At 36.1% G+C, this 18023-nt stretch overlaps 1 protein-coding gene across 1 annotated transcript; it reads left to right on the forward strand.

Annotated features, from left to right (window-relative positions):
* The first annotated feature begins 1353 nt into the window (after window positions 1-1353).
* Window positions 1354-17413, forward strand: cdk1 (cyclin dependent kinase 1). Its single transcript, XM_057847436.1, has 8 exons — window positions 1354-1469; window positions 1955-1993; window positions 3289-3445; window positions 3990-4113; window positions 6146-6316; window positions 16047-16210; window positions 16488-16629; window positions 17142-17413. Exons 2-8 carry the CDS (start codon window positions 1957-1959, stop codon window positions 17256-17258), a joined length of 912 nt encoding a protein of 303 aa, XP_057703419.1. The 5' UTR covers window positions 1354-1469; window positions 1955-1956; the 3' UTR covers window positions 17259-17413.
* Window positions 17414-18023: the final 610 nt, after the last annotated feature.

Genomic DNA, 18023 nt, shown 5'->3' on the forward strand with positions numbered 1-18023 from the left:
TGAAAAAAGTAATATATTAGTTGGTAATAGCACCATGTGGCATTCTTCCATTTGTGATTGACTCCGAAGAAGAGAAAAGTTGTAACAGGATGTTTAATTTTCTTAATGAACAGGAGATGACGATACACAATTCAGGAACAGTGAGAAAGCAATAATCACCAGCCAAATACATTTATTAAGAAAAGAACAATGAAAAGCTGGCTGGCCAGGACCCTAGAGTGCTCAAGATGTCTTTGAGAAGATTCCGTCCCTAACCTTCCGAATGATACACTTAATATTATGGCAATTCAAATCTGCAAGTTAGTGCCAGACCACCAGCTGGGCAAAAGCAGTGGAAGATCTGTAGAGTCACTCTTATCTGGATACCTTGGTGAGGAAGGAAGTTTCCCAGACCTCTTACCGCTTAACAAAAAAAAAAAATAGTCATAGAGTTTACTGATGTCAGTAATATACAAGCAATGGATGAATATGTACAGTATGTGTATATGAAATAAATATGTGGGAAAAAAGCAATATATCAACAACACGTTTAGAAAATCCTGGTAATACAAGTATATACCTACCTGCTTGCATACTTATCTAGATATAGGGAATACCCCTCCCCAGACTGCTTTTGGAAAGGCCAAAAGTTGCTCCATGTTGAAGGTAATTTCAGTACTATATATTCACAGTTCAGACGTTGACAAAATTGTTGGTATCCTTCTGTTAATGAAAAAGTCACAATGGTCACAGAAATCATTTGAAACTTGGTAACAAATATTTAGCGGAAATTAATACAAATCATCCTTTAGGTCTCAAGTATGGTCATGGCTCCTTTAAATCAGGGCTAAAAACGCTCTTGTTTAGCACAGCATATCCAAAACTAAATATTTAAATCTATTTGCTTTCTATTCCTCTTGTGCTTTATCTCCATTGCTGATTTCAACTATTATTATTGGGAATAGTATTTTTTCTTTTTTTCTTATTCTATTCTTGATTAAATGCGATTTTTATGTATAATTTTATTCCCTGTTTCGATTGTCTTTGTTTTTACGTTCTACTGATTTAATGTGATTTGTATGATCTTTATGTGATTTAAAGCACTTTGAATTGCCTTGCCTTTACGTTTTAATTATTGTTCAGCAGAATTAAAAGAAATAGAATAATGAAATAATATATACGTGTGTGTGTGTGTGTGTGTGTATTTTACTGTATAATTTGTTATATTTTATACAATTATGAGAGGAACTAAATGACTGGTAAATGTTTCCGTTTCAGCTTAGTACTTCTTTCTCGTATGCACATGCCAACGCTCGAGTCCTCTGTTTTGATTGGTGGTTTTGAAATACGTCACGAGATCTTATTGGCCCTTTTCTAATATCACGTTGGGTCCCGTCGAATTCAAAAACAGTTGGCACAAGCGGTTTTCTGGTGGTGAGTCGGTTTATTTCACAAAGCGAATACTCAACGACGCGAAACATCCAACGCAGGTAATGCTGTCGTATTTTTATTTTTAAAAAATATATTTCTGCGAGTTACCATCATAGTGTTGTAATTTCGTGGCGGCTTGCCTTCGTGATAGTATCTGGGTTTGCCAAAGTATGCAGTTGAAATAGTCATAGCTGCTAAATGTTAGCTCCTCATCCTAAGTTATAATAATTAAAAAAAAAAAAATTAAGTTTCTCATGGGAGGTGATAGTATTGTTGGTTTGTTAAAGTCCACTTTTCAGACAGTCATAACCACTAAATACTGAGAAAATAGTCTAAGGAATGTATTTTGTAAAATTACGTTACGTTGTATGCCATTTCAAACATTGATAACACTTTTTAGGAAAGCGGTTTTCTTCATAATAACTAGTTTAATAATGTGTTAATGACTTTTAACCAATTCAAGTGTGCAACCTGACAAGGTAAAATTAGTGCAAAAATGTCTGCAATGTGGCTTGTGACCTGACTGCTGTCTCCCAACCCCCAGCAATGGACGACTATTTGAGAATAGAGAAAATTGGAGAAGGTTAGTAGCAATGTTTCTTTATTTTAACTGTGGGACTAATTTGTCATTTAACCTTTTTATATGATGAAATTATCCTTGAATGAAATGTAGTACATGCACGTACACGTCTGTCCGTTAACTCATTCAGTCCTAAACATTCTTCACAAAACCACCGTTTCACTAGATTAGACTCTTTCTAATCTTTCATCAGATTCCCCCCCCCCTACACTTTTCAATTATTTAGTCATGCTAAACTGGCTAAATTTGTTCAAATATCTCAATCAAAGGATGAAAACAAAGGGGAAAATAAACCTTTAGTGAAAAAATACATTTCAACCATACCTTGAATTTGACACTAATTTTCTTTTTTGCTTTTGTGACTGCTTTTTTTCCTTCACCCGTCATCCAACACCCCCCCCCCCCCCCCAACCAGTTGATTCTTATATTGTTAACTAATAGTTTTATTGAATCTTTAAGGAAACTTGAACAACCAGGTAATATTTGAACTTCCTTTTTAATATATAATTCTGAAACAATATTCAGTCAGCACCTTGGGGACTTACGGTACTCAGATCTAGATTGATACATCGAATTGTATCGTGGTAGTAGCAGGTAAATGTCATGATGATTATTGTCTATTGCCCTCCCACTCCCATTTTAAACAGATCGGAGTGTCTATTGTCATCAATGGCAGCCACTAAGTTAATTTTGGGCATTTCAGGTCATTTCCTGTTGATTTTCTGTTACTTTTTGTTGATTGATTTTGGGTTACTGAACTGACCCTGGAATATCCCCAAATGAATAGGAACTGAGTCAAAATGAACGGGAAGTAACTTGTGAATGCCCTAAAATGAACGGGAAGTCACCTGTGAATGTCCCCCTAAACCAGAAAGACTGACTATGAATGGTTTCAGTGCCAAAGACTGCGCTAAACTTCCAATTCATTTTGACTTCCCAGTCAGAATTCATTGGACATCTCATGCAGTCAATGGTTGCCAACTTGCCAATGAGCTAACATAGACACTACTGTAGTGGAAGATTTAGGTAGAATCCTCTTGGCTCCTTTTTTTTTTTTTTTTTTTTTTTTTTTTTTTTTTTTTTTTAAACAGTGATGTATGTGTATATGTCTATATCTACATATATATTTATATTTTTTAAGATACTTCGATTCTTGGCAGGCGCATATCAAAAACCTTTCGAGATACGAAGTATCACGATATAACACAGTTTTCATATGTAGTCACATCACTAACTTCATTCAGACATAATTTGTGGCTGATCAGTTTTTATTTCTACTAATTACATTGTTTTTCCAGGAACCTATGGTGTGGTATACAGGGGCAAACACAAGGCCACTGGTCAAATTGTGGCTATGAAGAAGATCCGTCTGGAGAGTGAGGAAGAAGGGGTTCCCAGCACTGCAGTCCGAGAGGTCTCTTTGCTTCAGGAGCTGAAACATCCAAATGTTGTCAGGTATGTTCACTATACGTAGAAATTTGTTATCATCGGATATGACCGCGGGCAAAAATATTCTACTAGTCCCTCAAAACCAAAAAAACTAGTTGCACTAAATAAAGCCACTAACATTTCTAAAACAATTACTGAGCCTGTCGCGATATGCAAAAAGTCAATTGCACTTTAATTGAAAATTAGGTCGGTCATCTCATTTTCCAGGAAGCAATTCAGTGTTTGCGCATGCTGCGTGCACTCATCACCTGTGTGTGTTAAAACTTTGCCGATTGATTACATATGAGACTCCAGTTCCTTTCTCAGATGTTTATTAGTCATCATCACACCATAGAACTCAAGTTCAAACATACAAAAGAAAAAAACACATTTAGGTTACACATTGTACAGCATAAGCATTGCTCTATTGAGACTAATGGCGAAAGAGTTGCACTAACCACCTGTTTTGATGAATTGCAGTTAGTACATACAATACAACCAATTTTTAATGTCCTTTGTAGTAATGTGTTCAATCACACAGTGTTAATTAAATGGTTGTTTGATTATACAGACTGTTAGATGTCCTGATGCAGGAGTCTCGTCTCTATCTCATCTTTGAGTTCCTATCCATGGACCTCAAGAAATACCTGGACTCCATACCTTCTGGGCAGTACATGGACCCGATGTTAGTCAAGGTAACTCTTAACTCTCCATTTTTGTACCATGTCCCTTTCACATGTTCAGTTTTTCCCAAGCTTGATTGAGTCAAGGTACAATTGAATTGGCAGGGGCTCCCTTTTGTCTTTTCTTCTTTGTGGTGCATTATGGGTCAGAAAAGAATAACTTTATTTATTTAATAAAATGGTGTGATTATGACTGAACCATGAAAGTTTGGTAACTTGTATAATTTTAACCAGTTTTAGATTTTTTAAATAAAATTGAGTGATTATTTATGATCAGAGGTGCACATAAGTGGTCCGCATGCGCGCATGCGTACTGGACGTAGACAAATGCGCTGGCCCTCAACGGCTTCCATACGCTTTTGCGTACCGATGGCTGACCACTGTAGTTGCGGCGGACACGAGAAAATAACTTCTCAAAATGTCGAAGAGGCAGGCCCTACTGAGTAATTATTTCGTGTTCCCCCACCCCCGTCAAAAGACAGACAGACGACAGAGACGTCACCGGAGCTACCGGGAAAAAAAGGACTTTTGCTGAAAAGTGGCTGCAGGAGGTACCATGGCTAGAAGTAAATGATGCTCGCACAGAAATGCGGTACAAAATGTGCCGTGAGAATCCCAATGTCGCTAATAAGAGCAGCGCATTTTATGTAGGGTCAAAGAATTTCAGCCATCCAAACTTTGAAAAGCACGAAAAAAACAGAGAGCATGTGGAAATTAAGCAAACTATCGATGTCAGACAGGACCCCACTCGCCCTATGGACAAGTGGCGGGGTAAAGGTAATGAAAACAGCGCCATGCACTGACAAACGTGTTTTTGTTCGCATTTTACAAAGCTAAACATGCACGTTCAATGAGGTCTTATGATGAGGACATCCCACTTTTACAAAGGCTTGGAGTTAATGTGGGAGCCGCATAATGCCCTTTATTTTGGATTGGTGCTTTTATGTTTATTTCTTCACATTTCACTTTAAAGTAATGGCAATTTTGTTGTGCCAGTTGATGTTAATCAAACATTAATTGTTAATGTAATTAATTAAAGTTAACTGGCTCTAAGTAAAGCTTGTCATAATTTTATCGCATCAGGCGGGTCGGCTCTCAAGCTCAATGAAGACCAAGTCACATCTCCAGGTCCTCCTCTGAGAACCTGGGCAAAAAAAATATGTGCACCCCTGTTTATGATGCTGTATTGAGGTGAAAACAGCAAAGCTTTTCATGGGCCATTACAATCATGAATTTACTACTTTGAAATTGGTTAAATATACAAAATACAATTTTGGTAACAAACTGAATTGAGCCACAAAATAGAGATAACCTTTAACTTTTAACCATAAGCTTTTAACTAAAAATGAACTATTTCAGGTTTCATTACTATACATTGGTACTTTTTCTTCGGAAATTAATTGGTTCTGGAAGTAATCTCAAAATTCCGTCAGTACACGCGCTTTATCCATGCAGATCTAATCTGTTCCAAGCACTACTGAAATGCCACAATAAACTTCATAATCAGGGTAAAACCGTAATCAAGCAACAGCCACACACATTTGAATCATTCCATATACCTAACCGTAAATACCTGTGATGAAGTAGATAATGGAACATAACGAAAAGGAAAAAATGTATATCTTGGCTTTTGAGTGAGGCGATGTCCGTTTCTTTCACGAGATCGAAAATGGCGTTGGCTTTGAGGAAAAGTCTCTCCATCTAATCAAAGATCGTCTTGCGACAAAAAAAAATTTGGAGATTTGTGCTCTTTTGGCTACATCGTTGAGCCCGCTATATTAACACTGTGGTGTTGAAGCGTGTCGTAACCTGAAAATTCCGTGGGTTTTGCAGCACCAACTTCGTAGACGAAGAGTACTAGCCTGGATCTCCATTTCTTTTCTTTTTTTTTTTTTTAACAATCTTTCTTTCTTTTTTCTCTTTTTTTTCTTTCCCTAATGGATTTGCGTCAAATATATTGTCTATCAATTTAATGTCAATTGCTGGAGTATTTCATATCACACCTTTAAATTTAAAATTTAATCTTCTTTCCCCATCTCTCTAGAGCTACCTCTACCAGATCTTGGAGGGCATATATTTTTGTCATTGTCGACGAGTCCTCCATAGAGACCTGAAGCCACAGAATCTTTTGATTGACAACAAGGGTGTTATTAAACTGGCTGATTTTGGACTGGCTCGAGCCTTTGGTGTTCCTGTCAGGGTCTATACCCATGAGGTGAGAATCAAGCAATTTCATTTGCTACTTCTCTGAGATTAATTGCCCTAATTTCTCAAGTACAATAAGGGTTTCGTGTTGTTTCTCCAAAAACACTTATCAAAAGCTGTTTTTTTTTTTTTTTTTTTTTTAATCCATGTCGTACATGCATAATTTCAATCGCTCTATTAACATGCCAATTTGGGCTGCATCTATCAGTTATTTAAGTAATCGATTAATCTATCAATTAATTCGAATAATCAAGTAATTGGATCAGGAATATTTAATGCGTTGCAGAATCAATTTTAGGAGATGTACAGCATAGGCTTGCTAAGATTGCATTTTCAAAAGAGCATTATATGCGAAATTGCGAATACAAAATAAAATTCCCGAGTGTTTTCTCAAACTATAAAGAATGGCACTTTCATTTCACAAGGGCAAATAAATGCATTTAACAATAAATTCAACAAAAAAATAAAAATCCCTGAGCTTGAAAAATTAATAAATGAGGATCGCAGTACTACAAAAGAACAGTTAGCTAACTTGCATAGCAAAAGTCCGCTAGCTTAAATGCTATAATATCCTAACTTTTTTTTTTTTTTTAATAATGCTCTTAATAAATCATCCAAACACATATTCTCACAAAAATAAAGCTAAATATACCTCTAAACTAAATTACAAATGCATAACCAACCATATTAGCACAAACAAAAACTTACAACTAAAGATGTCGGGTCCGATCACGTCATTTTGACAGTATCGGAATCGGCAAAAAAATATCGGACATGCCTTTTTTTTTTCCATGATACCTGCGGGTTATTAAAAGTATTAAAAAAGCATTGAATTTAGTTTTCCATTATTAAAGGTATTAAATTAGCTGTTGCAAGTCTGGAATTTTTTCACCGTGGTCTTAATTTTCAAGAACATCTCAGTGCAACCTAAATTATATCCGTGACAAAGTTTTTTTTGTTTGTTTTTTTTTTAAATCCATAACGAAGATGACGCATAGAATTTTTACGATGCACTGCACTACAAATCGAAATGCAACTCGTGCGTGCCAAACCACCACAACCGGCAAAACTGAGAATCCACCCACCTCTTTATCGGGAATGCGTCCGTTTTTCGGTGGAACGAAAACCCTGGCAGAAGTATTGTGGATTCTGAACACCAAAACAGACCACCATTCATATACTTCAAATGAGTCCATTGGTGATCTGTTTCGGATATTACGTCATTTTTGGTCGGCATCGGCTGTCACAATGTTGGCCATATTGCGTTTTGTTCTAGACGGAGCGTTCCCGATGTCGTATATGTCTTTTGTAACGAATTTTAAGTTGGCAGAAAAAAAAAACACATTTTCTTAATGTTTAAATAGTCTACCTATTTTTATGATCATTATAAATGCATTTACACAATGAAATAACGCTGGAAAAGTTTGTTAAACAATGTTGGTCAAATTGTGTTTTTTCCGGAGGGAGCATTCCCGACTTTTTAACTGCAGCCAATTGAAGCTCATCAAGACTTAAAAATAGAGGTAAAATCGGGCCTAAAAAGTCCGGCCCGACCCGAACTGGTCCGCGGGTATTAAAGCCCGACCAGCGTTTTGTGTGATAACATTTGTGACGATGTCTGCATAAAAGCCTGTCTTTTGTAACAAATTCTCAGTTCGCAGAAAAAAACGCACATTTTCTTAATGTTTAAATAGACTACATATTTTTATGATCATTATAAATTTGTTTACACAACAAAATAACGCTGGAAAAGTTTGTTAAATATAAATAAACAGATGCGTTTTTGCGGACTCTCAGAGGGGAAGATTAAAAAGAGTATAGGCACGCTCTGGCTCTGCAATGACCATACAGCGCCTTCTTTTTTTTATCCAAATTATTTATTTTATAACAAGTATTCCTTAGTTTATCATTCATACATCGATAATATATAGTTATTTCAATAAGTTAGCGAGAAAGAACCCTGGCCCGGCCCGACGTAATAATTGACATTTTAATTTTGGTCATGTTTTCAGTTTAATTTAGCTGTTTCCAGGTTGCTATGTTTATAATTGCGATGTTTGTTTACCGTTTTTCCTCTTACTGCGAAGAGGGAGGAAGTTACATCGGCCGCCGCTATGATATTTAAGTCATCAGCCGTCTGCTGTGACCCAGGAATTTAACGCTTGCTTTCACGCACACTGCTTCCCATGTCAGTCGACACGGGAAATTGTTTTCATACACAACTGCTGCACGGTTAAGTCCCGCGATATTCCTGTTGTTTTGGAGTATGTGATAGGGGCTCAAGTTACATCCAGATACTTTAGGTTGCAGTTTATGGGTCATGCGAAGGCAGTGGACCTGCTTAAACATTGCGGTTTGCCTTTGGAATGAATGTGAATTTCGCTGTTTTAACTCAAGAGTTATCATGTTCACTGGGGTCTTGGCAGGTGCACTAGCGGCTAGCCTGTTACAGAAGATGGCTGGTCTGAGTCCTGTCCTCCTCCTCTTTTTGTCCATAATTATTGTGTACGTGTGTGTGTTTAAAAAAAAATTCTGACAGACTTTATAATGTTACTTTAAATGTGTTTTAATTGTATCTTCGATAAATGTGCATTCTTTTGTCAAACACACTTAGTAATTGAGGTTAAATTTGATGTTCAGTGCTTTATTTATTTAATATGATTCAATATGATCTAAATAATGGGTGCGAGAAAAGTATTAATTTTCAGTTGAAATAGCATTAAAAAAGGTCTTAAAAGTCTTGAATTTAGATTTATCAATCCTGGGGGGACCCTGTTTTTAATATATATATTTTTAAATTAAATCGTTTTCTAATTGTATTTAACGTTACAGACAAAATGTCTTACACTCATCCAGAGTCCATAGTTTTGGCTTAAAGTAGGACTATCAAATTTATCACGTTAAATTAAAATGTTAACCGCAATTAACGCATGCGCTGCACGGCCCACTCACGCATTGTCGCGTTCAATCTATAATGGCGCTGTTTTACATATATATATATATATATATAGCTAAAATGCAGGGTAAAATGAGTAGAGTGAATTTTAGCAGTCTTTGGAGCCTTTTTGTAATTGGCTAAAGCCGTAAAAGCCCTCTCTCTACAATTAGAAATATCATGGGAAGCAATGTGGGGAAGAAAGTTGATCTTTTTCTTAACACCCTATGTTATTTCCCAACGCAGAGAAGATATATCAGTTGGTGCCACTACGCACAGTCATGGTTGCACTTCCCATCATGCATTTGGGCAGAACAGTTAAATGGCTACAGTATCATTTACTGAAAGCTCAACAAATACACTTGATGGCAATATTTAGTCTAGGGCTGCAGCTATCGAATATTTTAGTAATCGAGTAATCGACTGAAAATTCTATCGATTAATCGAGTAATCGGATAAAACAAATATATTTTTAGGTGAAGAGCAATTATAAATATACATGAGAAAACAAGACATTTCATCTACTCTTGAACCATTTTCAGTCAATCAATGTCTTTATTTTCGATGTATATTGTTGAAAACAGCCAACAATTGCATCTCAGATGTAACTAGAATTTAAAAAAAGACAAATTCACTGCTTTCACTCAAAAAACCTTTAGATCTTATTAATATATATATATTTATACCTAAAAATGTCATTACGCTTGATAACACACATCACTTAAAAGTTAGGATTTTTTCCCACCTGTTTCAATTGAATTTCTATTTGTGTCAAGCCATTTTTAAGTTCTAGTTAAGTTTTACGCTACTCTAAACTGTAAGTCCTGATAGGATTTTGTGTTTTTGCAGTGTTCAAGATAAATGTATGATACAGGCTGTATTGGAGCACATTAGGGACCAGTGCTACTTGGTGTTTTATCCAGCAATGACTACTAAGCTAAAATTGATAGTTAGCATTATTGAGTTTTTATTTTACACCCTTATCACTCCACAAAGCTATGTTATGTTAAAGCCTGTATGTAAGACACGTTAGCCACGCATCGAAAGTGGTCATAATTAATAGAAACCTAGCCCTCCGCAGGGCTAACGTTACGTGATTAGTGACTCAGACAGTAACGTTAATCTTATTTTTTAGCGCTTAGCGCTCTTTATTAGCGCTTAGCGCTCTACTGCTTTAAGATGGCCGCTGTTTATTAACGCTGCCCAGACGCGGCCGAGTCTTATCACATTGCATCTAGTTCAACATACATGTGATCTCTATGAGACTCTTCAGATGCTACCTGCTACCAACTTAACATCATGCGGGCTAGTTTTTAGCAACGTCGGCGTAGTTTGGAGCGGCTGTCGGCTGCGGAAATGTTTTTTATATTTTTTTATTGCTTCTTCCTCTACGCATGTGACGTCAGTGCGTTGTCCCGCATTAAAAGTAGTCCGAGCGAAACATGATGCTTAGAGCTGTCAAAATAAACGATTACTCGAGGTGAATAAAATTACTCGGATCAGTTTTTAAACTCGAGTTACTCGAGTTGCTCGAGTATTCGTTTGAGCTCAAATTTAGTCACAATATACAAAGTCACATTTATCCTTTAAGAATTACAAGTCTTTCTATCCGTGAATCCCTCTCACAGAAAGAATGTTAATAATGTAAATGCCATCTTGAGGACTTATGTGCTGTATGTTGAATGTATACATTCGTCCGAGTTTTATTCATTTTTTTCTTAATGCATTGCCAAAATGTATATGATCGGGAAAGATTGGAATTGAATCGGGAGCACAAAAAAAAAAGCAATCGGATCGGGATATACAGGGATCGGCAGATACTCAAACTAAAACGATTGGGATCGGATCGGGAGCAAACAAACATGATCGGAACAACCCTACAGTTACAACCTTACATTTGTCTAAACAGGGAGCAGTTGGATCCAGCCATGTTAGATGAGTTATGTCATATTCACTGTTGCCACTCGAGGGCAGTGTATTAAATGAATCCTCAAAGCAGCAAAATTTAATTTGAAGCTTTTTTCCAATCAAATTACTCAAACGATTAATCGTTGTGAGTGACAACAGTACAAAGAAAATGTATATAAAATCACAAACAAAGTAGTTTAAATGAATCCAGAGATCCCTCGCTACTTCGCGCCCTCAGTTGAAATGCAGTTGAGCTGTACCGAGCCGATCACGTAGTCTCTCTCTCTCCCCCTCCCTCTCCCTGCTCTTCGTTGGTCGGGAAAATGTATATAAAATCACAAAGTAGTTATAAATGAATCCAGAGATCCCTCGCTACTTCGCGCCCTCAGTCCATTGTGGATTTTTTTTCCAGTTAAAAAAAATGCAGTTGAGCTGTACCGAGCCGATCACCTAGTCTCTCTCTCTCTCTCTCTCCCTCTCCCTGCTCTTTGTTGGTCAGGCAATGGATGCACTGGAGTTGCTTATTAAAGTTAACGATGATTGACAGCAGTTAATGTTTGATCTTGCCAGAGAAGCGAACTTCAAAGCGCCGCATGCGTCAATCATAGTTTAACTTGTTAAACAGTTGATGTGCACCTCAATTTGTGTAAGTGAGTTTCAGCATATTCGACTGGACTCACTCAATGAAGCATTTAATAAAGCGTTTTTCTGCTTTATTATTGTATAAAAATAATTCGGTGGGACAGTAACATGTTTAAAACCTATAATTATTACATTTGAAGTGCTTAAAACCATTTATTAGAATATTAGAGCTGAAACGAATACTCGAGCAACTCGAGTAACTCGAGTTTAAAAACTGATCCGAGTAATTTTATTCACCTCGAGTAATCGTTTATTTTGACAGCTCTAATCATCATGTTTTGCTCGGACTACTTTTAATGCGGGACAACGCGCTGATGTCACGTGCGTAGAGGAAGAAGCAAAAAAAAAAAACAAAAAACAACTTACTGCAGCCGACAGCCCCTACAAACGACGCCGACGTTGCTAAATACTAGCCCGCACGATGGTTGGTAGCAGGTAGCGTCTGATGAGTCTCATAGAGATCACATGTATGTTGAACTAGATGCGCATTGACAGACTTGGCCACGTCTGGGCAGCGTTAGTAAACAGCCGCCATCTTAAAGCAGTAGAGCGCTAAGCGCTAATAAAGAGCGCTAAAGCGCTAATAAATAAGATTAACGTTACTGTGACTAGCTCACGTAACGTTAGCCCTGCGGAGGGCTAGGTTTCTATTAATTATGACCACTTTCGATGCGTGGCTAACGTGTCTTACATACAGGCTTTAACATAACATAGCGTTTTGGAGTGATGAGGATGTAAAATTAAAAACTCAATAATGCTAACTATCAATTTTAGCTCAGTAGTCATTGCTGGATAAAACACCAAGTAGCACTAGTCCCTGATGTGCTCCAATACAGCCTGTATCATACATTTATTTTGAACACTGCAAAAACTCCAAATCCTATCAGGACTTACAGTTTAGACTAGCTTAAAACTTAACTAGAACTTAAAAATGGCTTGACACAAATAGAAATTCAATTGAAACACGTGGGGAAAAAATCCTAACTTTTGAGTGATGTGTGTTATCAAGCGTAAAGGCATTTTTAGGTGTGTATATACAGTGGGGAGAACAAGTATTTGATACACTGCCAATGGGAAAACCCATTGACAGTGTGTCAAATACTTGTTCTCCCCACTGTATATATATATATATATATATATTTTTTTTTTAATAAGGTCTAAAGTAGGGCTGTCCCAAACGACTAATTTTCTCCCGATTAGTCAGCCGACTATTTTTACGATTAGTCGACTAATCTAATAATTTAAAAAAAAAAAATTTTTTTTTAAATTTTTTTTTTTACTAATTTAGCAATGAAATTTTTGTTGACGCTTATCAATTCACAAAAAATATATTGGAACACTTAAATTATTTATTAAAGTACAAATAAACATGTAAATAACAATAATAAATCACAAATAAACAATGAGTTCAAATGCTGATAGAATTAACTAGTGTAGCATCCCGATTGGGAAAGATGGTCTCTTAAACTGATGGTTTACAACTTTTATTCCATCCTTGATGTAAACACACTGTAAGAGCTACGGTGCACACAGATAAAACAACACAATTAGAAATTAACAAAAACTTTTCACCTTTTTCCTTTGAAACCTTATTTATATATCAATGAATTGCCTATATGAATTGCCTTTACCTTAAATTATTACCTTATCATTGACAATCTCTCCCTTGAGTGCAATCACTGTATATACTGTATATTTTTATGACCTTTTAACCTTATATAAACCATAAAATAAACCATAACATGAAATAAACCTTTCAATTAGCATTAAGAACAATACTAATAGCGCTTATAGGCCCAGTGTCAATGAAATATCATTATTTAGTAAGGCGACAGCACCCTCTGGTGTACAAAAAAATGGAAAAAAATTTTTTTTTACAAACTGGGTGCGGCGCATGGTGTTTATTCACGGCCGACTTGCAGCCAAGCTTGGCATTGAAGCGACAGGGCAGAAGAGTGTACCCTCCTTAGTTTCTTTCAAATAAGTCAATGTTTTAGACACTCTGGTGTGCTTTTTTTGGCTTTGTGCCGCTTTCTCCGCTTGCATACCGAGCATCCGACATTCTGAACTTTCCATACATATATTTTTTTAACCCTTCATTAACCGTCGACGGGAAGTTGTGCTCGTCGACGGATTTACGTCATCGATGACGTCGACTACGTCGACTAGTCGGGACAGCTCTAGTCTAAAGGTTTTTTGAGTGAAAGCAGTGAATTAGTCTTTTTAAAAAAATTTTTTTAATTCTAGATGCAATTGTTGGCTGTTTTCAACAATATACATCGAAAATAAAGACAGTTGCCACGTTTCCATGGAGCCAAATATTCCAATTACAATCGGAATATTTGTTCAAACCGAATAAATGTGTTCCATGTAAACACCTCATTCGGAATGAACAGGCCCAAACCGAATGGAATTTCATTCCGATTCACAGGGGTGGAATATTCCTTTTCCCAAACCGATTAGAAGTAAAATTATATCATGTAACCAGGGAAGCGGAATGGTGTCTGGTTGCGTTCTTTATGCGCATGCTCCGTACTGACATGGTGACGTCACTTGGTGACGTAAGTAACGTCACTTGCAACATGGCTTCCAAGCACACGCACAGTGCACCCACACAACTTTTTAAATGAACGGCATATCATTCTGAAGTTTTGTTTCCACTCGAAAAGTTAAAACAGCAGCTGATCTGACGATCGATCTCCATGTTTTGCAACATGACGCTTTGTTTTGATTAATCTGCGCATGTCAGACGGCAGTTGTCAAACGTCCTTTCGGAATAAAGGCAGTCACATGTAAACGCTGGATCGGAATAGATGAAGTGACATGTAAACAGCTGACGTGAAATTTCCATTCGGAATGATTTGAATCGGTATGAATAAAAGTCAGCATGTAAACGTGGCTAGTGATTGACTGAAAATGGTTCAAGATTAGATGAAATGTCTTGTTTTCTCATGTATATTTATAATTGCTCTTCACCTAAAAATGTATTTGTTTTATCCGATTAATCGATAGAATTTTCAGTCGATTACTCGATTACTAAAATATTCGATAGCTGCTATATATATATTAGGGCTGTCAAAATTATCTCGTTAACGCGCGGTAATTAATTTTTTAAATTAATCACGTTAAAATATTTGACGCAGTTAACGCACATGTCCCGCTTAGAAAGTATTCTGCCTTTTGGTAAGTTTTACAGCAAGACTTTTTGTGCTGTCCAACAGCGAACTCTTGTGGTCGCTTTGCGACATGGTTTATTGTTTTCTTTTCAGTTCATTATGGCTGCACGACGTCTCGGGCTGATAATGTTGTGCTTATATGATCCTTGGACAAGATTTGTCCTTAAGTATGGTTGTTGTAAAGAATGTACATATTATGTTAGTAAGCGAAATGTTATATTTTTTGTATGAGACGCTTTTTGTTTATGTTTAGTGAACCTGTATAGCGTGCTAAGCTAACGTTGTTTCTAATGGTTGGTGCTCAACCATGCAAATGCTTCCATGTTGCGGATAACTACTTTTGTTTAGGAATAATTTATTTCTTGTAGTTTTACAACGGTCTAAAGAGGACAATGGTTTGAGGCCATTTAATTAATAAAACAGATGAAAAAGGAAGAAGTCTAATTATTAAGGCGTCGTTCACTAGCTGTCTAGCTTTGGAAAAAGTAGACGCTTCGGAGTGAGGACAGCATACACAAATTTAAATGACAGTAGAGTGAAATGCCCACTACAGTCCTTTTGTACCGTATGTTGAATGTATATATCCATCTTGTGTCTTATCTTTCCATTCCAACAATTTATTTTACAGAATATATATATAATTTACAGAAAAATATGGCATATTTTATAGATGGTTTGAATTGCGATTAATTACGATTAATTAATTTTTAAGCTGTAATTAACTCGATTAAAAATTTTAATCGTTTGACAGCCCTAATATATATACATACATACATACATAAAAGTTTTTTTTTTTTTTTTTTTTAATTATACTTTGGGGGAAAAAGTGGGGAAAAAATGTCTTGTATATCTTTCCAATGGTAAATCTGAATAAATGCATTGAACACACAAAAAAATATTGGGGGGCACTACTTGGCGGTTTTTCACTTATCGCGATGGGTTCTGGTCCACATTAACAGTGAAAAACGAGGGATCACTGGATCAATGTTATTTGTCCCAACTTTTTGCATTAATTATAGAGTGGGAAAACATTTTCATGACCTCAGATTTAAATGCACCCTTATATACTGTATTTCTAGGTTGTAACCCTTTGGTATCGAGCTCCCGAGGTTCTTCTGGGTTCCCCTAGGTATTCCACTCCTGTTGATGTTTGGAGTGCCGGCACCATATTTGCTGAACTTGCCACCAAGAAGCCACTATTCCAAGGAGACTCTGAAATAGACCAGTTGTTTAGGATCTTCAGGTTGTTTCCATTCTGTGGTCGAAATTCTATACTCCATGTTTTTGTTGATGGCTAATTGTAAATTAAACTACAATTAATTTTTTTTTTTCCTTTTTGATTTTTTTATTTTCTTACACATTGATGCAGTGATTAGTGAGAAAAAATGTTGAAATTGATTTTTAAATGTATTTTTGTGTTATTAATATTTTATGAAAAACATTTAATGGCTGGTTAGTCATCCAAAAATTACTACTTTCCATTTAATCATTCTTGGCTATCCCTCTCTTATTTTTTTTAGGACGCTAGGAACACCAGATAATGATGTTTGGCCCGATGTAGAAAGCCTACCTGACTACAAAAGCACTTTTCCGAAATGGAAGCCTGGCAACATGGCCTCAATGGTGAAAAACCTGGATAAGAATGGTCTCAACCTTCTGGCAGTAAGATTATTCCTTCATATAAGTTGCTGTCTGAAAATCTAAACTTGCAGTACACACACACATCCACACTAGCGAATAAAAAAACATAAGTTCAGGACTGACTGACTTTCGTTTCCACACCTACCTAAAGTGAAAAACTGAAAATTTGCCCTCACCACCACTTTGCCCTCATCAATTAAAAAAAAAAAAAAATTAAAAACGTCTCTGTAAACAGTAATGTTTATTTACATTTACAATTACATTTGAATTTTATACTTTGAATATACTGTACGGTATTTAAGTCTATTTAAAGTAATTACAGTACCTTTTACACAAATAGATCGTAGGTCCACTGCCGTTAATGACCCAACGAGGTAAATACAGAAAAGCATAGTAGCACAAGTTTGTCAAAGTGCAAACGAGAATTAAAAAAAAAAAAAAACTATTGTGTTAACAATTAGTCTGATGTTTTTTTTTGTTTTTTTTTTTTTTTTTCCCCCCTGTGTGACAATTTTGTGTCCTCTCATTTACAGAAAATGTTGGCCTACAATCCTCCCAAACGGATTTCCACACGCGAGGCCATGACTCATCCTTATTTTGATGATTTGGACAAATCCACACTACCTGCAGCCAACATCAACAAAATCTAATACCTGCCTGACTTTCAAATGCATGCATAACCACAATGAATATATGTTCTGTAAATACTTCTGTGTGTTAGTGCTAAACTCAAAACTTTTACAAGTATTTGTCAGCATTTCTTCTCCAATAAATCGATGCCCGTTCTTTTCTCACCATCATCTAACCATCATGTTCTGTTCTGTGTGCTGTTTGTGGACACCCAACAGTGTAAAATGCATTCAAGCCTGGTCCAGTCTGGTACATCAGAATGAGAAGCCCGCTGTCTTCCAGACACGAGCAAAAACGACCAACTAAAATATATATATATTTTTTTACATTTTTTTTTTTTTAAAGGGGGCGTTTTAGGCATTTACAGCACAAATTGTTATGCAAATCTGTAAAATTTGCATCAAAGGTTGTAACTGCTAATACTGTATATTTGAATAAAAGATGATGCAAGGTCAACCTAAACAGCACTTACACATTTATCAAGATATATTTATTTAAAACCTATATTTAACTAATTAAAAAGAAATCTTTCATTCAGTTTTGTCTTGTTTGCTTGTTCAAATATCAGCATTGTAAAATTTTGTGACATTAATATAAGCTTTTGTTTAAAAAAAAAAAAAAAAACGTGATGGCTTCCCCACCTAAATTCATACTATCCTACTGTAACTTTCATGTGGCTCTGAAACAATTTCGGGAGCATTATTATTCTATGTAGTCTTTATTTTCTAGTATAAGCGTCAACAATCCAAATCCACTATCCACAGCAATTGTTATTTTTTGAGATT

This window comes from Corythoichthys intestinalis, chromosome 10, assembly GCF_030265065.1.
Source record: "Corythoichthys intestinalis isolate RoL2023-P3 chromosome 10, ASM3026506v1, whole genome shotgun sequence".
Taxonomy (NCBI): Eukaryota; Metazoa; Chordata; class Actinopteri; order Syngnathiformes; family Syngnathidae; genus Corythoichthys; species Corythoichthys intestinalis.